The 26,665-nt window shown below is 37.3% G+C and overlaps 1 protein-coding gene across 8 annotated transcripts in view; it reads right to left on the bottom strand.

Annotated features, from left to right (window-relative positions):
• LRBA (LPS responsive beige-like anchor protein) overlaps window positions 1-26,665 on the bottom strand; it is a 757,794-nt gene that overhangs the window by 472,780 nt on the left and 258,349 nt on the right. For all 8 annotated transcript variants that reach the window (XM_070770117.1, XM_070770116.1, XM_070770115.1 and 5 more), the window contains exon 35: window positions 20,849-20,913. In XM_070770117.1, the coding sequence (XP_070626218.1) occupies window positions 20,849-20,913 (65 nt within the window). The remainder of the gene's footprint in view (window positions 1-20,848; window positions 20,914-26,665) is intronic.

Raw genomic sequence — 26,665 nt, 5'->3', positions numbered from 1 at the left:
AATATACTGCCTCACAGCACTCAAATATTAATTGAATTGAAGAGTCAATGGCACACCATCCTTCCAGTCCCCAAACAAGCACCTTCAAAGTTATTCTAGTCCCTTCCTCTTTGTTACTACCTCAGATATGCAGATGACACCATTCTTATACCAGAAAGTGAAGAAGAACTAAAGAGCCTCTTGATAAAAGTGAACGAAGAGAGTGAAATAGTTGGCTTAAAGCTCAACATTCAGAAAACAAATATCATGGTATCCAGTCCCATCACTTCATGGCAAATAGACTGGGCAACAGTGGAAACAGTGGCAGACTTTATTTTGGGGGGCTCCAAAATCACTGCAGATGGAGGCTGCAGTCATGAAATAGAGAGAAACTTACTCTTTGGAAGAAAAGTTATGACCAACACCTAGATAGCTAAAAACCAGAGACATTACTTTACCAACAAAGGTCCATCTACTCAAGGTGATGGTTTTTTCAGTAGTCATGTATGGATGTGACAGTTGGACTATAAAAAAGTTGAGTGCAGAAGAATTGATGCTTTTGAACTGGGGTGTTGAAGAAGACTCTTGAGAGTCCCTTGGACTGCAAGGAGATCCAACCAGTCCATCCTAAAGGAGATCAGTCCTCAGTGTTCATTGGAAGGACTGATGTTGAGGCTGAAACTCCTAATCTTTGGCCACCTGATGCGAAGAGGTGACTCACTGGAAAAGACCCTGATGCTGGGAAAGATTGAGGGCAGGAGGAGAAAGGAACGACAGAAGATGAGATGGTTGGATGGCATCACCGACTCAATGGACATGGGTTTGGGTGGATTCTGGGAGTTGGTGATGGACAGGGAGGCCTGGTGTGCTGTGGTTCATGGGGTCGCAAAGAGTCGGATATGACTGAGTAACTGAACTGAACTGACATAGCAAAGGTGATGGGGCACACACTCCTGTGATATGTCACATTATATAAGCTCTGTCTTGGCCCACAAGAGATTCTCCAGCCAGCCTTGAAAAAGTAAGCTGCTATGGTGTGACAGGGCCATGTGACAAGGGGACTAGGACAGCCTCTGGGTGCTGAGATTAGATCTTAGTGATCTAAGTAATCTTAGTGATTACTTAGCCAGTAAGAAAAAGGGGATCTTAGTCCTCTGGGTGAAAGAACTGAATTCTGCCAACTACCACATAAGCTTAAAAGAGGACTCTAACCTCCAGCAAGAACACAGTTTGTGTAATACCTTTACTGCAGACTTACAAAACTTGCAGTAGAGGATTCCGTTGAGCTGTGCCTAGATGGCCAACTCAAAGAAACTGCAAGATAGTAAATTTGTGTTGTTTCAAGCTGCAACATTTCTGGGAATTATTACATATCAATAGATAAGCAATATGAATACAGTTAGGACATAGAATACACGTACTATCAGAATTCAGTAGAAGTCAAGATAACTATCAGTTCCTCAAGATGGAAAGAAGTACCAACAGGGAGCTAGAGCATAAAGATGAGCCTTAAATAAAGGGTGACGCATAAAGGACAGAAAAGGTCATTGTGCAAAACAGTATGAATGAAGTTAAAGAGGGGGGAAAAATGTGTTCTGAAAAGAAAACACCCTTTCCATCATTATTTTTCAAGATGCACACAATGCACAGATATCTAAATAGATAAGACATATACTATTGTCCTTTTTTTTTTTTTGGGTGCTTTGTATAAATGTAATATATGTAGTACAAAAAAAAAAAAAAAAATGATGCAACACCTAAATAAGGAAGCAACAATGGAAACACAGGAACATTTTTCAGTATAAGCCACACCACTATTAATATTTTACATACCTGTCCTTACATTTGTCTAAACTTATAAAAACTGTGCACATAAATATTTAAGTACATGTGTGTAAAGGAGTCATACTACACTATTTATTTTATACTGTTTATTTTACTTAACAGTATACCATTATCAAACAGAATTTTTGTGGATGGAATATAACATAATTTATTAAATTAGTCCCTTATTCACAGATCATTCTTGCCTTCTCTACCTTGACTGGTAATATCATTGCTATTTACCTAGTTACTGACTAGAAATATCAACCATATCTGATTCTTCCTTCCTCATCATTCTTCACTTTCAATAGAACAAGTATGGTCCATTCTACCTCTCTAGTACCTCTCAAGCTGTTTCTTTCCATAACATCTTCCAATGCCTCAGGAGCCCAACCTCATGGCTTCAATTATTACAACATGTGTGCTCAGTCACTTCAGTCATGTCCAACTCTTTGCGACCCTATGGACTGTAGCCTACCAGGCTCCTCTGTCCATGGGGATTCTCCAGGCAAGAAAATTGGAGTGGGTTGCCATTTCTTCCTCCAGGGGATCTTCCTGACTCTTATGTCTCCAGCACTGGCAGGCCTGTTCTTTACCACTAGTGTCACCTGGGACGCTCCCTGATTATTACAATCCTCCAATCAAATGTCTTTCCACTAATCTCATTATTCTCAACAATATCTCAACAGGGTTAGTTTTCTGAAATGAAAATCTGATTATGACTGTACATCTTACATTTGGAACTTTAATACTTCTTTACATCTTCCTACTATTCTCTCAGCCAGGAAGGACATCATTTCTTATTCTATCTTGCCTATCTTATAAATCCTTCAAAGCCTTCAAAGCAAAACTCAGGATTTAACTTGATAAACCTTTTCTGACACGCCTCTTCTGTGGTACTTATTATACTGTATCATTCTGTGTAACCATTTTAATTAGGTATTTACAAATCTGTCTTCCATTTCAGATTGCACTGACCTTGAGTAGATTATCCTTATTATCTCCAGCGTATAAAACAGTGCCTGATCATTGGTAGAGGACTAGCAGTGCTTACACGGCAAATATAAACAGTTCGAACATTTGCTTATGCCAGGCAATTCTAGGCTACTATATATGAGGAATATAAAGAATCATAAAACTGGCCACAGGGAGTTTACAGTATAACACAGGAAGTTAGGACCACATGCAAGTAGCAAGGTAACTGTTAGAAGCACCTTAAGGTTCTTAAACCATTTTCTTATCTTCCTCAATATCACACAGCACATTCCCGGTTTGTCTCCTGCTTAGTAGCTGCTTCTTCACTGTCTCCTTTCCCACTGCCTCCTCCTTGAACTACCTCTAAATTCTGTAGTTTCCCAAGACTCAGGTCCTCTATCAAAATTATTTCATAAATCCAATGACTTTAGACTCTCACCTGCACACTGCTGATTCCTATACCTCCATCCCTACATTTGGTTCCCTGTACTTTCCACCCACACAGTAAACTGTCCAACTGAAGTCTTCACTGGGACACCCAATGAGCATTTCAAATTTACCATTTCTAACACAGAACTCTTGATTTTACCTACCCACTGTCAATAAAAACTCTTGCCTGATCCCTACCTCACTTTTCCCTACTTCAATAAATAATTCCTAAGTCCCCTTAAAGTGGCAGAAGACTTAGTAACTGAACAACAAACAACAAAGTCCCCTTAAATATAACCCTAGGATTATTTCCTGATTTACCTTTCCCTCACCTCCAAATCAAACTCATGGAAGCAAGTTCTACTGCTTTAACTCTTAAATATATCACATATCCGTCTATCACCACTGCTAATCACATCAGTCTCAACCACCTTCACCTCTTGCCTGAAATATTGCAGTAGTATCTTCATTGATATACCTGCTTCCTCTCTTGCTCCATATCCCGACCCTGTCACAATTCATTCTCCACCTTCCCCCAACCTTGCCTCTTGTGGGATCAACAGGGATTGATTTCAGACCCTCAGTAGTGAAAGTGTGGAGTCCTAACTAAGCTGGACTATAATTCATAATAATACTCCATAATTCATTCATTCTTTTAAAAACACAGCTTATGCTGTACAGAAAACTGGATAACCATGTGCAAAATAACAAGGTTGGACCTTTATTTTAGACCATGTATAAAAACTGATTCAAATACATTAGAGATGTACATATAACACAGACAAATATAAAACTCCTAGAAGAAAACATAGGTGAAAAGCTTCCTAACCTCTAATTTGACAATGACTTCTTGGCTATGACACCACAAACACAGGTAACAGAAGAAAAAACACTTAAAAAATTTACAACTTAAAGCATCAACTTAAACTTAAAATTTTAAACTATCAAATTTAAAACTTCTATGTGTCAAAGGACATAATCAACACAGTAAAAAAGGCAATCCACAGAATGGGAGGAAATACTTGCAAATCATATACCTGATAAGGGGTTAATAACCAAAATACATATGGAAAAAACTCCTATAACTCAATAACAAGAAGAAATAAATAATTTAAAATGGGCCAAACTACTAAATAGCTATTTTGCCAGATAAGATATAAAATAACTAATTACACAGAAAAGAGACTAAACATCAAGGAAATGCCAAATGAGGAAATACTACCTTACACCCATTAGGATGGCTACTATCAAAAAACCGAGAAAATTACTGTTGGCAAGGATACAGAGAAATTTAAACCTTTTTGCACTGTGGGTGGAAATATAAAATTGTGCAGCCACTAAGGAAAGCAGTGGGGCAGTTTCTTAAAAAAATAAAATATGACCTATATCTCATATGGCTCATCCATGTGTCATATGACCCAGCAATCCCATTTCTGCATACATAGCCTAAGAATACAAAGCAGGGACTAGCAGCATTACACACAAAACTAAAAGGTGGAAGCAACTCAGTGGCTACCTATCAGTGAAAAAATAAATAAAACATGCTGTACACACATGATGAAATATACAGTAGCTCAGTCGTGTCCGACTCTTTGCGACCCCATGAATCGCAGCACGCCAGGCCTCCCTGTCCATTACCAACTCCCAGAGTTCACCCAGACTCACGTCCATCGAGTCAGTGATGCCATCCAGCCATCTCATCCTCTGTCGTCCCCTTCTCCTCCTGCCCCCAATCCCACCCAGCATCAGAGTCTTTTCCAATGAGTCAACTCTTCGCATGAGATGGCCAAAGTATTGGATTTTCAGCTTTAGCATCAGTCCTTCCAATGAACACCCAGGACTGATCTCCTTTAGGATGGACTGGTTGGATCTCCTTGCAGTCCAAGGGACTCTCAAGAGTCTTTTCCAACACCACAGTTCAAAAGCATCAATTCTTCAGTGCTCAGCTTTCTTCACAGTCCAACTCTCACATCCATACAAGACCACTGGAAAACTCTGCCTTAAAAAGGAAGGAAAGTCTAACATATGCTACAACATGGATGAAACCTGAAGATATTATGCTAAGTGGGGGGAAAAAAGCCAGGAACCAAAGGACAATACTATACGATTCTACTAACGTGAGATGCACTAACATGAGATCACAAACGAAAGCACAATGGTGGCTGCCCAGGGCCGGGAGGAGGGAGGAATGGCTCAGTATAGCACGATGAGATGAGTTCCAGAGAGGGATGCTGCAATGCTTGCACAGCAAAGGGAATGCACTTAATGACAGTGAAGTGTACACTTTAAGATGGGTAAAGTCTAAGTTTTATATTATGTATATTTTACCAAATTTAAAAATAAGTTAAAACCTAAAAAACAAACATTTTACTTAAATGCTGCCATCAAAAAACAAAACAAAACAAAACATAAAACCCTAAGTCATATCATGCCGCTACTCTGTTTAAAACTCTGCAACATATTTTTACCAAACAAATTAAAACCAAATTTCTGACGACAACAGACAGGGACCTATGTGACTGAAAATCTGGATACTTTTGGCATTTCCAACCTTCATTCTCTCCCTGAGTCATTTTGCTCCAGCCACTCTGGCCTTTTATTTGTTCCGATAATTCACAAACATCAGTCCCTTCTCAAGGCCTTTGCTCTTGATATTTCCTTACCATACAATGTTATGACCTAGATCTCAAACTGGCCACTTCTCTTCATTCAAATCAAGTGTCACTTCTTCACACATCTCCTCTAAACACACTGTTATCGGTTTCCCTATAAAGTCTTCCCTCTCATAACATTATCCTGTACTGTTTTCTTCCAAGCATTTATCACTTTCTGAATCGCCTTATTTGCTCATTAACTTGTGTATTATTTGTTCCCTCTCCTATGACAGTAAAGTCTTACTCACAGCTGTCTCTTCCGGCTCCAGAAAAGTGGCTGCCGCACAGTCTACAGTCGATGAACAAGTACTAAGTGAATGACAGAAAATGAGTGCCGAACCAGCCTAAACCTATGATTCCGTGTTTTCTCTACCTCCAAAGTCTCGATTCCCTTAAGGGCTAACTGAAGCCTCATTCCCTCTAAGGAACACTGCACAATTTTATCTTAAAAGCTCTTTACTTAATGCCAGTCATATATCTAATGTTTATTACATACACAGCAGGTATTTCACTTGTTTACACAGTATCATAGCTACATATATTACTCTACCCTCCGTATCAGACCACAGGTGATTGAAGAAGCACATGTTTTATTCTTCTTTTTTAATCAACCAAAGCACCTAAGAGGTATTGTTCAGGTAGGCTGTACTTAATCATTATTTGATAAATGGATAGTTTGTAGCAATTCTTTAAAGTTCTCAAGTATCTAAATTTAACTAGGTAATTTAAAGCAAAACTCTAGAGGCTTTAAATTAGACAACTACATCAGAAATTTAAGTTTTAAAAATTTTCAGTACATAATAAAAAGTATTACTGTCTAATCTTAGTCATTTAAAAGAATATTTTAAAATCGGATTACAATGTACTGAAGTATTTCGTGTTACTTTCAGAGAAGAAAGGAAGCATATACATTTTTCCTTCATAATTTACAAAATGATTTTAAAATACAGTATTTCAGAAGGCCCTAACTACATGCTTCTCATTTAAGTTAGACACACCACTTTTCCTTTTATTATGGAAAACAAAAATGACTCCACAAAATAATAAGATATCTAAATGAACAAAGAATTTTGCTTTTCTAAGAGGCAAATATTTTCCATCTATGTGCATATTTTCTAAAATATACAATTTATACAGTATTTAGCAGCTGTAATTTTAATAGTTGTAAAAACTATCTTTCCAACAAAGAATTATAGGTGAATTAAAGTTTTAATTATAATGAACAGTCTCAAAATAGTAGGTTTACTATTTAGCAAATTAAATCTCTAAAATGCAGAGCAAAAAATGATTCACATATATTAAGAAGAAAAAGTGGGTATAATTTATACCTCTAGCACAAGGAGAAAAAAAAAACTGCTTGTGTCAGCCTTAGGAAACAAACAGCCCTATCAAGTGACCAAGTAGGAGAGATTCACGCTAGCAGCTCAATAAATAACCGTAATGATGACAACCGTCGCCCATAACTACATTACAGCCCATTGTCCACATCTGATTATACTAGTCTAGACCTTGGGTAAGCACATACACACATTTTCACCAAGAGTTTTCCAATACTGCTGCTCTGTTTCCTGGGCTTTCTGCGACCCCCCTCCCCCATTAGCAGTGACTGTCAGATTTTCTCTACTAAACATCTTCACCATTGATGGGAAAGGAAAAGTTACCACTTTACCATAGCCTAACAACTGAGAATATGGAAGCAATGTGTCTGAATTGGAAATCTCTCTCACACTATAATTTCTTTAGAATTAACCACAAACAATAGTCACAAACCAAATCTGAGACGAACAAGTTGTTTGCAAAGTCATCCTTCAGTAATATCACAACTAATAAAATGTCACTTCTCAGAATATATTTTCATTTATTAATACAATCTTTATTCTCACATTGTAGTAAAGTGAAAGTGTTAGCTCAGTCGTGTCTGATTCTTTGCGAGCCTGTGGACTACAGCCCACCAGGCTCCTCTATCCATGGGATTCTCCAAGCAAGAATACTAGAGTGGACAGCCATTCCTTTCTCCAGGGGATCTTCCTGACTCAGGGATCAAACTCGGGTCTCCCCCATTGGAGGCAGATTCCTTACTGTATGAGTAACCAGGAAACCCTATATGGCAGAAATATTACATAACTTTCCATGTAACCACCTCTTTGATCACATCACACACACACAGAGCATATTCAACAATTCAGTATCACAAAAATTCTTAAATGGATCTCTCTGTACTCCTTTCTGAGGTAAAGCCCTCAGGAACAATTTTGAGTAAGAGATACACAAGGTCTAACATCATGGAATACACAAGAGTGAAGTCTTAGAAACAGCAGACTGATCATCAACAAAAGTTTATTTTTAAACAAACTTTTCAACATTCTCTAAAAGGCTCCATATATATTTAAAGCCAATCTAGATCTTTCTTGGTTTAGAAATAGTCCAGGTGGTACCTACTTCTGCAAGCTAATACCCTTTATTAGGAAGACTAAAATATGTGCATACACTTTACTACAACTGGGACAGAAAGAGGAAATTATTTCTCACGAAACTATAAGAACTCAGTAACTTAATATAAATTTCAGATTTAACAAATATATACATATATATATACACACAAACACACTAGTCTAGACTTTGGGTAAGACTGATATATATATATACTGATATATATATATATATATATATATATATATATATATATATATATATATACATATACTGATATCAATCTATTTTTCCAAACTTATTTTGCACAATAATCCCAAGTCGAACATTTTAAAACAATAGCTCATGGTAGGAGAGAGGGTAGAATGGAAGCAGATGGGCAGTCGCAAGCTGGCATGTTCTAGGTGAAACAAATTCTTAGGACTATATATACATATTCTTGAGAATAAATATTTTAAAGTGGGAGAGAAGATAGCTTCATAATAAAAAAGCAAAAACAAAGAAAACCACTCTGTTTACTCCCCACTTGTAATCCAGTTTAGGATTTCTCTGTCACAAAATATCTCCCATCTTCTAACTGCTTCTGTCACCACTGCTAGTTGCATTTGCTTCTCATTTCACAGGAATATGTCCTTTTAAATTCCACCTTGACCACCTGATTTAAAACTGCAACATTCTCTACCCCACAGTGCGCCTATTCTCGTTATCTCCCTGTTTTAACTTTCTCATAGCACTTAGCACCTTCTGACCTAGTAAGAACATTTTAATTTCTTTATCATCCATGTCGATTAAAACACACTTTTGGAGCGTGGTAATGCCTACTGTATCTACTGCTTTACCCCCAGAGCCTAAATCACAGAGCAGCACACAGCAGTCATGCATAAATATTTCTGAATGAATGAAGTGAACCAACTCAGTCTTTATTTTATTTTCATTTTACTTTTCTCAAAGTTTACCTTTATTTTTCTAGCCCCTTCTCCACCAATTTGCCTCTTTTTTCTATATTCAATTTCATTTAATAAAGTAAATGATTCCATTTATGTATAAACCATTGCAGTTTTTAACAATCTGTAAGATTGTGAACTTCTATACAGACACAAGCATATTCTACAGGCATTTTGAATCCACACCACATTTTTCTGAAAACCATAAACTTTGGCCGTGCTGAAAAACCTCAACTGCAGTGCCAAACATGTAAAGCCCTTAAACCTAGTGGGATTCACCATTTTTAGGAGGTGAAAAATATAATTTTAATGCAGTACCATTATTTTACATTGATCACAACAGAACAAGCCTAAAACGTAACCACAAGAAACTGGCATCAAGCTGGAAAATTAAAAGTGAAAAATAATTTGACCATATGACTCTTTTAAACCAAAACACATGAAGAAATGAAATAGGAAAAATGTGTTTATCCTAATTAAGCAGAGAAAATTCTAGTTCTCTTTAATAAGCCATTAAACTTTCGAAAATAAGAAGCAGTAATTTAAATAGTCTAATCTTCAGAAGGAAAGAACACAATCCCTTCTAAATAACCCACACAAATATCTTTATCAATTCAATCCACAGTAAATGGAGATGAAAGTCTACTCTCAACAAATCTTTGAAACAATGTCCTATTACTCTGCCTTCCAAAATATCTATACAGCTGAACAAAGATCATAGCCAAACTGTTTATAATATTTAATTGGAGTCTTACTACACACATAATTTTAAAAATTTAACTGGAAAGTATATGGCTCTTTAAGAAACTCTCCAGAGTTTCCAACAAATTATTTCCACTTTGATTCCAAGTATATCTTTGGTTACATCAGATAAGACTACATCCTACCTAAACTGTTTACTTAAGTGCAACAAATACCTTTGCGTTTACCAAAATGTAACCCAAATAATAGCCAAGAGCATCAGAATAAAATGAAAAGTGTTTTTGCCTTCTCTTTCTCTCTCCTTCTCCTTCTTTGCCTTGCTTTCCTTTCATTCTTCTGACTTATTCAACAGACATTTATTTATTAGGACTCTATGATATTTGTAGTGAAGGGAAATGCTGGAGCTACAAAATGACTGTTCAGGAAGCATAAGAGCAATGGAAGCAGTTGAATTCTAAAGAGCCAGACAAGTGTATTAGTACTAGAAACATTATGTCTTTTATGAGGGCTATTTACATATTCAGATACAAGTCTGAATTATTGCCTCAATAAGCAGATACTGACTATCCCCAGGGGATAATTAAGCAATGTGCCCAACAGTATGTGGGATAATCTGCCTTTCTGTGCTTTTCAAGGATGGGAAAAAGGAAAGACTCCTAGTAGCAAGTTTAAGAGTAAAATCCTAGGAGGCTATAGAAGTTCTCAAAATGTATTTTCAGTAAACTAAACCCAACAGTTTAAACAGAGGTCATTTTATAATTACTTATATATTTTAAAGGTTATAAAATTCAAGATAAGAATTTATATCTTAAAAATTTTAACAGATATTATTCCTTTAAACTAGGTTCCACAGTCTACTGCTGTGCTGTGCTTAGTCGTTCAGTCGTGTCCGACTCTCTGTGACCCCATGGACTGTATGTAACATGCCAGGCTCCTCTGTCCATGGGATTCTCCAGGCAAGAATACTGGAGTGGGTTGCCATGCCCTCCCCCAGGGGATCTTCCCAACCCAGGGACTGAACCCAGGTCTCCCGCATTGCAGGCAGATTCTTTACCATCTGAGTCACCAGGGAAGCCCCTCCACTGTCTACTACCTTTCTGATCTTTACCATCAAAAATTTAAAAACGTTGATCAGCCAATGGAATTGTGTCTGTTTTTCACTTTAAAATATAAATGAGGAGACAAATTAAAAATTTATGTAACAAAGATAGGATTTCTTTTAAGCTATAGAAATTTTACTTACAGGGAATCTGCACTGATTTTTCAAAATCCCAGAGTTTAAGAACAAAAATAGGACCATCTAAATAAATATATACAATATCCAACATTCATCCATTACATTGCTCCTTCTAACACAAGTCAAACAACTGAAGTTATAAGACTTAGTAATACTCATAGAGCAGCTGCCTCGATCACCACTGCCTAGAACAACATCAGGGACTTAAAATACTTAAACTATTTGCTGTCTGGATGTCAGGCAAGCTGGCAGGAAGAAAGAAGGCTACATAGCCGCTGGATCTATTTCTGCTTGGCAAAATTAACACCAATATTGAGATACTAAAATTTTTAGAAAAGAGCAAGAAGACAATTAAGGATAATAAAAGAATAAGAAGAAAGGCAAAATATGAACTCTAAACCCCTTTATCCAAATGAGAAAAGACTTTTTAAGGTTCACTGATAAAGAATTTAATTTAAAAATGTAAGCAACAGTTCTACTGGAATTAGTTTTTAATTCACTTTTCAGTTAAATATATTTTTAAGGTGAAAGAAAAAGCAACTAACATAAAATGAAATCCAGTACATAAGCAAATCAACCAAAGCCCTATATACATAATAATGTTACCTACCACACTAGAATTTAGAATAGACTTTCTGGTTTCCTACTAATGTGGTGCCACAGAATCACGAAACACTCTAAAAGAAGGTTTTTCAGAATGAATAAAACACTTTTAGATCAGTGATTTACATATTTGAAAAGTTAACTGAGGTGATAGTGATGATAATGGTTCATGCATCACAAAAAAACCATACAATTATGATTCAGAAATAGCATAAAGTTCTTACAAAATGTGGAAATTTACTTTTTTAAACTTAAATCTTTCGTTATATGTTAATATATTTTACTCTGTCTTGGTAAAAACTGTCAAAGAAATACTACTTGATTATGTCAGTGATTACAAAAAATGGGTTTAAAATGGATTGCTATTTACAAGAAAAAGATAAATAATTCAACTTAAAACTATCAAAACAGTGTATTTAGAAAGAAAGTATCTAATCAATTAAACAGGTAAGTTAAGAGAAACATTCCTACCAAACAACAATTACTTATGTCTGACCTAAGTAATTGATTTGTTAAGGATACCCATCAAGTCCGATAAATCCCATGCTGTAGTCTCAGTCTATAAAGGTCTACATGTTATTTACACTAATAAAACATTAATCAAGGCCAAAATTTATAGCAGCTACTCTATAAATGAGGTCAAAGCAGGTCAGACTTACATAAAAAGAAAAAGAAAAAAAAGGTCAGTCTCTGCAGTGAAAAGAAAACCCTTATTACTTATTCTTCTTGCCCCTGGGATTAAGTCCAGTAGCTGAATACTGCTACACAAATACATCCACTGCTACATAAACTCATTTAATCTCAATGCACTGAATATTTATAAAAAGAAAGTCAGCCCACTGATTTCAGAAAATAAATCTCTAAATTATTCCTTTACAATACATTCTACCCTTAAAGAAAGAGAGAATAAAAATATCAAATAGCACTTTCATTATTTCAGTAAAGAAAGTTAGTTCTCTTTATACCGATGTTTATTTCTAACATTTGCTTGAAAGACAAAAGCTAAGGGATCCCTACAGGCAAAGCACAGAGGTAAAGAAGACGGTTTAACCTGGAGGCAAACAAATCCAGAGTAAGAGAGGCATAAGGAAACAGGAAAGGTATTATACAACCTATAATCACATGTGGTATAAAAACAAATAAGTTTTTCAAATAATTGCTTCCTCAATAAGAAACAATAAGTATGAGTTATTCTGGGTAAAATATTTGAGAGTAACATAAAACTCATTTCTTTACAAGACAGATAAAAAAGTTTAGTGTAAAATATTTATTATATTGTCTATGTATTTTCTTTTCTCTTAGAGTTAATATTCAAAGAAATATCACTTGACTATTGTCAAGATTATCTGCATACACCAAATTTCTGTTTAAGAAATAATGACATTTACATGAAAAATGGCAGTAACTGAAATAAAAACTGTAAGTGTTCTTATAGTATCTTATCGATTAAACACAAATACTCACTGGATTTGCTAGGCACTTCCCTAGCAGCCAAGAATAAACAATAAGCAAGACACAGAGGGCCTGTCCTCAGCAAGCACTGGACAGGAAGAGAGACAACAAAAACAAACCTGGGAAGACGGTAAAAGATATCAGCAGGAAATTTTTAAGAAATGAGATACAAGTAACCTGGGTAACAGGATTCAGGGAGGACTTCTGAAAAGGCAACACTTGAACTAGGACTTAAATCAGAATGAACCAGACATGTAAAGATCTAGGGGCCAACCTCCCAGCTATGGTGAAATAAAGAGGCCAACCAATCATTTCCTAGAAAAACAGCACAGAACTGAAAAAGATAATTCAGGGTTCTGAAGACTGACAAAAGCAAACAACAAAATTCAGAAAAATTTTATTCACAGAAATGTGCTAAATACAGTAAAAACAAACGGAGTCTGTAGCAATCTTTTCCAGAAATGTCCCACCCAAACACCATGCATGTAAAAGTTTCATCCGTTTACGGCTCCTTATGAAACCAGCAACTTCACCTCCAGAGATGGCTGACTTGATTTGGAAGGGAGGACAGAAAATAAAGATATTGCATGTCAAGCTGAAAACCAGAAAACCCGACACCTCTCCTAGAATGAGATTACATTTAAAGTTAGAATGAGAGACCAGAAATTAAGAGAGGGATACCCTGAAAATGAATTAGCAAAATAAGAATTTCACACATGGCTCTCTGAGCCATTAAGCACACATACAACACAGACTCGACAAAGATCAACAGGAAGTAAAAGCTAGAGATGAAAACAACTGCAAATTTAAATGTGTTCATCAAACCAAACACAGATCTACCAGCCATACACGGTCACAGGTTTCAGCAAGGGTTTGACCAATCATTCATTAACCTCAAAGCGATGGAGAAAAAGGTGTGACCCAAGAAGAATTCAAAAACAGCTAAGCAGCAACATTAAATTACCATACCATAAGAGATCAATTCTGCAAATTAAGCCCAAGCGAGTAACTTTCAAGTCAACAAACAAAACTGAATTCAACAACCATAAAAAGAATTGCATAGCACAACAAAGCACAAATTATCCCAGGTATGCAGAGTCAGTTCAACATTCCAGAGTCAGTCAACATAATCCATTATACATAAACAAGCTAAAAAGAAACATCAAATGGTCATATCAATAGACACCAAAAAAGCACTCGACAGAATCAAATGCCTATTCATGATAAATCTCTCTCATGATCATGATATCTCTCATAAACTAAGAATAGAAGAAAACGTCCTCAACTTGATAAAGAATATCTACCAAAAGCTAACATCAAATTTAACAGTAAGAAACTAGAAACTTTCCCATTAAGACCAGTACAAAGCCAAGGATGATGCCCCTCTCACCACTCCTCTTCAATATTCTACCAGAAGAAAGGAGACAAGAAAAGGAAACAAAGTATACAGATTGGTAAGAAAGAGGTAAGAATGTCTCTGATCAGAGATAACAAGATCATTTAGGTAGAAAACCCAAAACAACTGGACTTATACTTGGATCTCACACACTACAAAAACAGTGGGTTTAACTGGTGGTTCAGTGGTAAAGAATCTACCTGCCAATGCAGGAGATACAGAGAGGGTGGTTCAATCCCTGGGTTGGGAAGATCCCCTAGAGGAGGGCATGGCAACCCACTCCAGTATTTTTGCCTGGGAAATCCCATGAACAGAAGAGCCTGGCGGGCTACAGTCCATGGGGTCCCAAAGAGTGGAACACGACTCAGCGACCAAACACAGCATACAAAAACCTTAACTCAAAATGAATCACAGATCTAAATGTAGAGGCTAAAACTACAAAATTTCAAAAGATAAAAAAAAAAAAAGAAAACCCTACTACTTGTTTTAACCTAAAATGTCTTAAATTTGCCAACAAATCATAATCCATAAAAGAAAAAAATTTCTAAATGATACTTTGTCAAAATTTTAAACTTCTGATCTTCAGCACAAATAAAGGACAAGTCACAGATTGAGAAAATGTTGCAAATCATGTATATGACAAAATGCTGCATCTAGAAAAATATAAGCTACTGTTTAAAAATTAAAAGTCACACAACAAAATTTTTAAAAGGGCAAAAATGCACATTTTCCCAAAGGTGGCACTTGACAAAACACTCAACAGCATTAGCCATTAGGGAAATGCAAACAAAAAACAGTGTAAGATACCCACCAGGCTAACTAGGAAAACAGCTTAGCAGTTACTTAAAAAATTAAACATAGACTTCTCATTCCACTCAGCAACTGTATTCCCAGATATCTACCCAAGAGAAATGAAAGTGTATGTCCACGCAAAGCCTCGTACAAAAACTCACACAGAAGTGTTATTTATAACAGCCAAAACAGAAAGTAATCCAAATGTTCATTGAAGGGATAAACAAAATGTGGTATATCCATATATCAGAATACCATTAATCAATCAATACAAAAAAACAAAATTCTGATACATGCTACAATGTGGGTTTTACCCAGGAATTATTATAAGAATAGTGTTGGAGAAAATGACAGTGAAGCAAAAACTAAAATCAATGAGAAATAAATAGGAAACATTTGGGGTATGGAGAAAGGGATGACAGAGGAGGAGATGGTTGGATGGTATCACTGACTCTATAGACACGAGTTTGAGCAAGCTCTGGGAGTTGGTGATGGACAGGGAGGCCTGGCGTGCTGCAGTCCATGGGGTCGCAACGAGTCAGACATGACTGAGTGACTGAACTGAACTGAACTGATAGGCACCACCGATGAGGGATGGTAAGTGATACAGTCTACAAAAATAAGATTTAAAGCTTACCAAGATCCCCATCTGACATTCCCTGAACCGCCTCTCCTCCTCCAGTCTTGTCTCCCACCCTACCTCAGCCATTTATCACATGGCCACATGCCAGAGCACAGCATTTCCAACAACTGAATGGCCTTGGTATATCTGACCCCTCTCTTCACTACTACCTCTCATGTTCAGAGCTCAGTCACTCTACTATCACAACTCTAACAGTCCTTAGAGTTCAATATATCCATCCAATCATTTTCCTTATAGGCACTCTCCAGGCCTACCTTAACAATTACAATCCTGTGGCCAATGATCATAATCACTCTCTTGTATAAGAGTTTGACTCCCTTGTCCTTCTCACCCCCATATTCACTTGACAAAACCTAAACCCATTTAAGCCTCTCATTCTACTTCCATATTTACCTCCCAGACTCTGCAACTACATGAAACATCTTCCCATATTACTATAAATGACCCACCATTTGTACACACATTCACCCACTCTCTAACCTACTTTTAAAAATCACTCCAGAAATTCTCACCTATCTCTTCTACATTGATTTCCCCACTTTTTACCATAATACTGTTCTTTTGCTCTCATTTTTCCAAAATCCTATTTCCTTTGACTCTATTCCCTCCCACTCCATTTTTTTTCTCCGCTCTGTAACAAAACTCCTCTAAAGAATTGTTTATACACATTCTAATAATTCCTCTTCTCTCATCCTCTTTTCTAAATTCACTGCAAATAGGCTTTTTTCCACTCTCCCCAAACCGCTCCTATCCAAATCAGAAGCAACTTCTGAACCTATGGTCAAATCTGTCATCACCTTACCACCTTAATGATTTCATCTAGTCTCAAGACATTAAATATCACCTATATGCTTATGACATATAGATTAGAGACCAAATTCAGGTCTCTAATCTGGAAAAATAATTAGCAACTGTCTATTTAGTATCTCTCCCCTGGAGAAGGAACTGCAACCCACTCCAGTATTCTTGCCTGGATAATTCCATAGTCCGAGGAGCCTGGTGGACTACAGTTTATGGGGTCACAAAGAGTTGGACACAACTGAGTGACTTTCATTTCACATTTAATATCTCTACCTGGATGTTTGTGTGCATGCAAAGTCAATTTGGTCATGTCCGACACTTTGCAACCCTATGAACTGTAGCCTGCCAGGCTCCTCTGTCCATGGAATTCTCCAGGCAAGAATACTGGAGTGGGTTTAGGCAAGAATACTGGAGTGGGTTACCATGCCCTCCTCCAGGGGATCATCCCCAACCCAAGGACTGAACCCATGTCTCTTATGGCTCCTGCATTGGCAGGTTGGGCTTTACCCTTAGCATCACCTGAGAAGCCCTCCTTGATGTCTACTAGAGATCTAAAAATCAGTATTGCCAAAACTGAACTCTTGTTGTCCCCCAATAACTGCTTTATTAATAGATTTTACCATCCTGGTTGACAGAAACACCGTCTTTTCAGCTGCAGAAGCCAAAAATGTTAAGAGTAATACTGGACTCCCAGTTTTCTCTCACAACCCACATCTGATCCATTAGTACTGAAACATCCTACTGGCTCTGTCTTCAAAATATATCCATAATGCTCCTACATTTCACCTCTTCTACTGCTACTGGTTTTCCTGTACATGCTCCTATGATTAACTCCTTCACTTCCTTCAATCGGGGCTCGCAAAAATGTCACTTTCTTGATGATCTATAATATAACCAATCTTTAAGCTACAAACTAAACCCTTTATATTTCATTCAAAAATTTCCCTCAACCTACTTAACATTATCTTTTTCCAAAGAACTTACCGCCTTTCATGTGTTATATAATCCATTACTTATTTTGTTTATTGTTTATAGCTTGTCAGTGACTGTTCAAAAGTAAGATCTACACACAAAAAAAAGAATCTTTAGCTGCTTTGTTTATTGTTGTATCCCAACAATCAAGGACAATTACGATACACAGTCAGTGCATAATAAATACTGGCTGAATGAATAGATGAGGAAACAGAGGCTCACAGAACAGTACTTCCCAAATATCAAAGCTGGCACTTGAACCCAAAACTAACTTTAAGGCTAATACTATTAATCACAAGGCTATTCTGCCTTATCTATTAAATGTAACAGTAACTTGCATAATTGAGGGCATTTACACTTAGTAGAACCTAAACAAAATTGACTTTTATAACAAGTTTTCTTTAAAAAAAAAAAAACTGGTGTTAATCAGTGTTTTGCATTAAGTAGAGTAAATACATATTCGATCAATAGCACTCACTGTCTCTTTTTACATATATACGCTATTAAAGCATGTAATACCTCGGTGTTGAAATTCAGCCAAAGAGCTTTTTTTCTTGGTGAGTAAGCACTTTGAAATTTTTGCTAAAAGTGAGACTAAATTAGTCCATTCACCCATTGAGAAATATTATTGATTTCCCAACACTTGCCAGACTCCAGACTACAATTAGTTCTGCTTCTCACATAGATCACTGTAATAGTTTTGTTACTGCTCCTCATTTCAATCAGGTCTCCTCTCCTTCAACCCGTCCTCAGATCACTGCTAGTTATTTTTTCAAAATCCAAGTATTACAATCATACTTCTTTTCTAAAAATCTTTCAAAGCTTCCCACTGCCTTTAGATAAAAGTTCAAATACACATTAGATCTTTTATGATCCAGATGACCAACTCACACACAACTCACAATTCACACAACCACACACAGCATCCCACATCACAGCATCTTCAGATATTATATTCCCTCTATTAAGAATGATTTTCACACGTGTCCTCTCCAACTTACCCATAATCCCCACTTTTTCAAAGTCTATTTTACTAACACAACTCATCCTTGGAAATACATCTCAGGAATCATGTTTCCTAGGAGGTTTTACCTAACCCTTCAATATTAAATTGTGAAGTCTTTCCCTTTATTCTCATTCCTACCTTCTAGCACATAATTTAGCACATGGTTGCAGGTTTATTTATCTGTATTCAGTACTAATCTGTGAGCACCTATAATTTGATAAGTAGAATAATCTTAGTAGCACGTAATACAAAACAAACAGTTCCTTTTTTTTCTTTCTTTTACTTGCATTTATTTTTGCGACATTTATTCACGGGCCATAAGTTTTTGTTTCTTCAGTTTCTTCTGGGATATCTTTCCTTCTGTGCCATCTCCTCTTCTGGTTTAGGAACAATCTGTTCTTTTTCAGTAAACATCATCTCCATGTGGCAAGGAGAGCTCATGTAGGGATTGATATGACCATGAGCTCTGTAAGTCCTGAGCAGCATCTTGGGGGCTTTGTTTACCCATATGTGCTCAATGACCAGAGAATCTATATCTAAGCCCTTAAGCTCAGCATTACTCTCTGCATTTTTGAGCACGTGCAGTAAAAATTCAGCACACTTTTTGAGCCTCCGACCCTGCATCCAGCCCCCCTGTCTGTCCTGCGCACACCTACCAACTCCACCGCTGCAAGGGTGGAATGGCACACACTGCTTCTATAAAGTGGCGCCCTTCAGATACTTGGTGGCTTTTCGGATATGCTTACCCTTTATGGCCTGGGCAGTTTCACGAGTGTTCTTAAAATGAACACGAAGATATGAACCTCTTAATTTGCATGATTCTGTGGGGTTTTCTGGGTCAAGTGAATAGTGCACCATTTTTAGAGGTCACCTCAGCCCAGAAAAGGAACAGTTCCCTTTTTTATAACATTAACGAGACAGAGGCTGAATTCCTAGCTACTACTTCAAAATTTTCCTGTAAGTGATGGTGTCAGTTTCTCAGTATTAGCCAGAACACTATAAGGAAACATGCATAAACAATAATTATGTTCAGAATGCTATTTCCAATAGCAGTCAATCACACCTTTTAATCTATACTCTGGGTCTTTGGTTCAACTAATCCAAAACCGGGCTTCCCCGGTGGCTCAGCTGGTAAAGAATCAGCCTGCAATGCGGGAGACCTGGGTTCTGGCCTGGAGAATTCCATTGACTGTATAATCCAAAATCAGATGCCACAAAACTGACACAGAGTAGTCCACTCATCGTTTCTTCATTTTCACCTTTTAATTTTCTCACTTTCTTAAATCTATTTTCACCCTTGTATCTTTCTTTTTATATCTGTACTTCATTTTTCTTTCTTATTACTGAATTTTCTTTCCTTGAATTCTTCTTCCCTTATACCCAGGCCATGACATGAGATAATATAGACATGTTAGTCTTATTATGGAGAAGGCAATGGCAACCCACTCCAGTACTACTGCCTGGAAAATCCCATGGATGGAGGAGCCTGGTAGGCTGCAGTCCATGAGGTCGCTAAGAGTCGGACACGACTGAGCGACTTCACTTTCACTTTTCACTTTCATGAATTGTAGAAGAAAATGGCAACCCACTCCAGTGTTCTTGCCTGGAGAATCCCAGGGACGGCGGAGCCTGGTGGGCTGCCGTCTATGGGGTCGCACAGTCGGACACGACTGAAGCGACTTAGCAGCAGCAGCAGTCTTATTATTGCTGTAAAATATAACAGAATTTAACAAAGTCTGAAAAATATGTGTTTTCCTTATATCTGTTAATAAAATCATCAGTTTACTTTTGCCAAACTTAGCCTTACTTATTGAAAAATAAAGAACAGACGTTACCATGAAGCACATAACCATGAAGAGAACAATAAAATGATTAAATACTGAAGTATTTATAATAATATCTAACTCACTATATTACTGTCTGTAAAATCAATACCAAAAATATCAGTTCAAATAGCAAAAAAGAACAAGATTCTAAAGTAAAATATAAATGGATATAAAATAGTTTACCTTCCTTCATTGACAAGTTCAATAAAAGCAAGGCCTGCATTCTTCTGAATAGAATTCTGCCACTCCTAAAAAAAATAGTAGACAATAGCTGAACAAATTTCACTTAGTAGGTTATTTCTTTAAATCAACAAATACAAAAAACATCACCCATATCAATTACATACTTTGGATCTTCATGGAAAAGTTTTGTTAAACATGCTTTCTACCTAGCAGCCCCATGAACACATAAATAGTTGACATTAAAATGGAAACAAAACAAGTCAGCAACAATTAGATTCCAGATAAACTAAATGAGCCTACCTATATATATCTTGCCCTTCTAGTTCTATACCATTATATCCTAGTAATTTAACTGAAATAGTTTGAAAGAAGGCAGCAAAGAAGACCAAGGACAAAGGTTTTGGTTTTGTTTCCTTAAGAAACAAAAGAGGGGAAGATGGAATTAAGGAGTGCCATAAACTTAATAAACAGCACATGTCCTACAAAATTTGATGACTAAAGATTGAGAAAGAGACAAGAAAAATCAATGAATTTGGCTAGACCACTTTTAAAATGGAAAACCAAAAGTCACTAGTCTATGAATTAGCAAATGATGGTGTAAATTTATTAATATACTCTTTATGAGTAAGTCACCCATTAAAAAGCCATAGAAAGAAATCAACCAATAGAGTATATAGGGAAAAAAATGTTTAATCCCTATCTCAAAACATATATAAAATAAGCATCAATCCAATAAGACTGGGGCCACATAAACTGAAATATAGCCAGATTTGAGAAATACCCGTGCATGCATGCATGTGTGCATGTTTTTTAAAAACAGCTAGACATATATAATCCTTTTGTTTCTGAAAACTAAGGAGCCTTACAGTCCACCTACATAATATTACTCAACTAATTTTTTTTTTTGTTCTTCTATAAATGCCAAAACAAAAGACACCCTGGGACCTTGTTACCATGGCCAGTTACAGCACTGTTACCATGACCAGTGTCCACATTTTCTGAATCTAATACCTTTAAGAGTTTTTAACACTACGTAATTTCATATCCTATATTATGCCAAATTCTAATTTTTCTAAACTTCACCCTTTCTCATCTATTTTCTCATTTTTATCCCCAATTTTGTATTACTTTAAGTTCTGAAAAACTTGAGCTTGCTCTCAGAACTGAAATGGCTGTTTGCCATAATTTTGTTACAGAGTTCTACTTCATGAATAGTGTAAGCAAGAAGATACCCACAGAACATATACAGCAGGATAAGAAGTAGATATAAAGGCATTTAGACATTTGAAGACAGTAATGGGCTAAGACTAAGAAAGAAGATAAAGCAGCATGTTGTTGAGGAAAGAGCAGGAAACGTAATGTGTTCTTAAGGAACAAGAAGTCATGAGATTTATGCTCTCAAATCAACTATGACATTAACAGGCTATGTCCACGGAAAGATCACTCTACATCTCTAGGTCTTTGATACCCTCTTTAAAAAATTCTTGAGGCTACATTATTCTATGATTCAATAACTTACAAACACCTACAAATTAGTGGCTCGTAAGTCCACAATACATACTCTTAAAATTCACAACTGCCAGCCAACTGAAACAACAAAATAAACATATTTCTTTCACTGAGGTAAACCAAGTGAAGGATAAACATCTAACTTAAATCTAATACCCACCTAACTTAAAATCTTTTTATTTCCAGCAAAATTAAGTAAACAGTGCAAAGGAGAGCAGCCAAACCCCAAGAAGAAATAAATCTCTGAGAGAAGAAGATGTGCCAGACCCTCCACTCTTCTCAGAAATAGGGAGAAGAGAGAAAAAAGCAGAAACTGCCGGTAAGTTTTTGACCCTGGCCCAGAAACCCACACCTCACTTCCAAGCATGAGCACAGGAAGGCACAAGTCTGGAGGAGTGGACCTAAAGCTAGTAACGCGCAGGAGGAGCAGACAGCAGATCAAATGGCAGGCGGACTTAAAACAGCCTCAGAGGAACTCATGCCCTCAGAAAACTCAGAAAGTTACAGAGAGATGTACAAGTAGTTGAGGCTTTGAGGGGATGAGGGAAACACGGCTGTGACGTCTGGTGATAGACAGCAGGGAATCAGAAGGGATGGTAACACCTGAAGGGATGCTCCTGTCAAGAACAGAAACACATGCTCACTCCTCAGCTCTTACACCCAACACAGCACTCGCAGCAAGCCACGTGAAAATCTGACACAGCACCAGAGTATATGGAGGTAAAGTCTTAAATTAACTGCATTTTCCTATACATCATTTACTTGAGAGAAAAATTTCAAAAAGGAAGTTAAATATACTGAAAAGAAAATAGTTACTCTTCTTGCTAGAAAAAAAGGAATTAGGAAGAAAGGCAAGAGATTACCCCATATATAATTCTCTAGACCAGACATTTTATTTTTAAAAGTATCTATCACTTTCCTCAAATCTATTTTGTCTGATTTAAAACTGCAACAGGTAGGGATTTTTATAAGTCATACAAAACTCCAACTCCACATGAAAAAAACAGGTAACAGTGGAGAGACTCAAATTTTCAGTATACAGGTAACCATCGTTTTATTTACACTTACGTAATACAGATCGACATTTACTTCTAATGTAAAAGCAGAAAGTGTCTCATTCAAAGGTCACGAAGGTTTCAAACAGCATGGTTTAGGTCCGAGAGAAAACCAGTTAAAGTTAGCATAACCATAAAAAATTATCGTTTAAAAAACTTATGACTTCAAATTAAGTATGTCACACTATTTTTTTCCTTTCAAATTAAAAATAAATTAGACATGAGGATATACATAGAACTAGAGGAGTTCATTTTTTCTTACGAAAGCTCAGAAACATATTTATGACTGCTAATACATTTGGATTCTTGTTTTCCCAAATATCATCTATAAACTTATATTAGTTTACTTGTAGGAAAGGCTATCTATTCACCTGGAATAAAACTTTTCCAACAACCGAAAAAATTTAGACAAAATGAGAAATGAAGTGAAAATACAAATTCGTATCTACACTTTGAGTAGTTATAAAAACCTCACAATTCTCAAAGATATCAGAATTTTAATTTGTTTATAATCCACTCCTAATTATAAATTATTTAACACTTAATAAACGAAGACACACCAGCTACGTAAGTACATACTGATAGGAACTCAGGTAAAAAAACCTGCAGCCCATGAGAAAAGGACATTTTTTTTTTTTTAAATAAGCCCAGGTTTTAGTCAAAGCCAACAAATTTTCTCCATACTAAAACACCATCAACAATCTGAAAACTGAAAAGAAGATCCATGCTCTCCTAAAGCATTTTTCTCCACTTCTGAGACAATTATTAAAGAAGGTGTTAGTCAAAACAATTTCACAAACCACAGCTCAATATAACTTTTAGTGAGCTTTAACAGCTGAAAGAAAAGCTTAATGCTTATCGTCTTTCATGATCATTTCAATATTTCATCATAATATTTATAATTACACAGTGATGCAAAATGCACCATACATTTAAAGGTCTTGGTTATTCTTCTCCCAGAGGTATTGATGAAAAACATGTTAAAAGCCTCAAATCCAACCACTAATGCAACTAAGTAATTTTAAAATACATTTCAGCACTTTGGAGAGGAAGGACTCAAAACACAGCAACGGAGTCAATAATTTCATACCTGTTCTAAGCTGTATTTAATTGACTATCACTTCCTAGGGCCACAACTGGTGACTAGTCAATTTTTACTAAAATATACTCTTAGCTTAGTAATGCTCTTAGTCATACAGTAACAACAACAACAGGATAATGTATACTAGTGAAATCTATTAAACAGAGTTACACCAATTCTCAAACATGTGTCTTCAGTGGTAAAAGTCTACCAAATTTGGGATGGGGAATAAAAGACTCCATCAACTAAACTACTTCTGTGACTCCCTAACATTAACAAATAAATACAGGAAAGGGCACCAATAAATGTGCTATAATTTATAATATTTAATATAGCTAAATTCCTTAAAGTGAACTTAACAGTTTCCTATAAATTTGAGAATCTCCTACAATATATTTTAGTGTCTTGAATACAGCACATGAATTTGCCTACATTCTAAATGCCCAATTCCCAAACATTACCATGTTCTAAAGCAAATAAAATCAGACTACAGATCAATAAGATCAACTACATATATTCCATGATGCCATCTTTTCTGGTCAAACCATCAATATTGACATTAAATGTAGTATCAAATTTTTATTCTAGTGGGCTAGAAAATCACTGAACTATCTTTAAAAAAAAAAAAAGGTATAAAATGAGTGACTTTGGTTAAACGCAGGAAAAAATAAGGACAAAGACAATAAAGAGGGGACAACAGTAACGAGAAACAGCAAAGAGGAAGAACAAGACTGGGGAGGAGGAGGTGGACGCGGAGCCCCTCTCTCCACGGATACATCAGGAGCATATCTTCAGACACAGGGTGCATACGAAACACCAGCTCAGAGCGACAGGAGGACCTGACCAGCGGGAAAGAGCGTACAGACCCACGCAAAACTCGGCAGGACGAAGGAACTAGGGGGAAACCGGAGTGTTAGCAGGACTGGACCTGCCCTCGGCGGGTGGGGGGACTGAAGCAGGGGGTCCGATCCCCACAGCGGGGCAACTGTCTGAGTCAGAGGAGAACATTTAAGGCTGAGAGCGAAACAGCTGATCTGTGGAAGCCAACATGGAATGAGAATCAGACAGTCCTTGCCGCCATACATACCACGGACAGGAACACTGGTCTCATGGAAGGGGCAGCAGCTGGGAGCTGGGGTTAAGGAATTATGAAGCAATCCCAGGGTGAGGGTTGCTGTTGACTGCAGAGAGACGGATTGAGGGGATGTCAGGGAGGAGATCGTGGTGGAAAATGCTGATGGAGGAAAATCAGGCAGCCATGGAAGCAAGGCGACACTGCTGAGTCATGCTAGGGAGTGGAGCCATCACCATAGCCTCTCTTCCCCCACAAGCTAGCTCAGGCAGCTGAGCAATAGAAAGGCCGGTCCATCAAATGCCTGAGACACTGAACTACAGAGCAGGACCCAGCCAGGGTGCATCTTTCAGTGATTGATGCACCAAACTACAGAGAAGGACCTCACCCAGGGTGCCCCTTTAAGTGCCTGATGCGCCAATCTTCAGAGCAGGACCACAGTCAGGGGGGCCCCTCTATGTGCCTGACAAGCCAAACAACAGAGAAGGACCCCAGGCAAAGGAGCCCTCTAGGTACCTGAACGGGAAGAGCTACTGGGAAAGACTGGCTAAAGAGGCTCTCTGATCACCAGGTACAAGAGGCTCAAAAAAGACTCTGCTAGGGCCATAACTCCTGCGGCAGAGGCAGTCCATGTCCCTGCATACTTGGCGCCGCCAGGGTCCCCACAAGCCAGGCAGCTGCAACACCTTCGCTCTCAACTCGCACAGGGGCAGAGGTACCACAGGCAAAAATAGCCTCATGTCTATGCACTCAGGGTCGCTTTGGTTGTGTCTGACTCTTTGCAACCCTATAGATTGTGGCCTGCCAGGCTTCTCTGTCAGAGAGCAGATTTTCTCCAGGTAAGAATACTGGAATATACTGGCCTATACTAGTCGCCATACCCTTCTAGAGAAATGTATTTCCTGCTACCCTAGCTGCCAACCCCCCTGAGTATCTGGTGCTGCCAGAACCCCTGTGACGCCAAGCAGCTGCACCACCTCCACACCTGGCCCTCACAGGGGTAAACCCAAGCCCTTCAGGGCAGCCGCAGAAGCTAAACCCCAGCAGACAACCCACATGAAGAGGTGGAAATAAAACCACAATTGAAACCCAGGGGCAGT

This window comes from Bos indicus, chromosome 17 (assembly GCF_029378745.1).
Source record: "Bos indicus isolate NIAB-ARS_2022 breed Sahiwal x Tharparkar chromosome 17, NIAB-ARS_B.indTharparkar_mat_pri_1.0, whole genome shotgun sequence".
NCBI lineage: Eukaryota > Metazoa > Chordata > Mammalia > Artiodactyla > Bovidae > Bos > Bos indicus.
The sequence above is the reverse complement of the archived record's forward strand: the minus strand, read 5'-3'. Positions and strand labels throughout refer to the sequence as shown.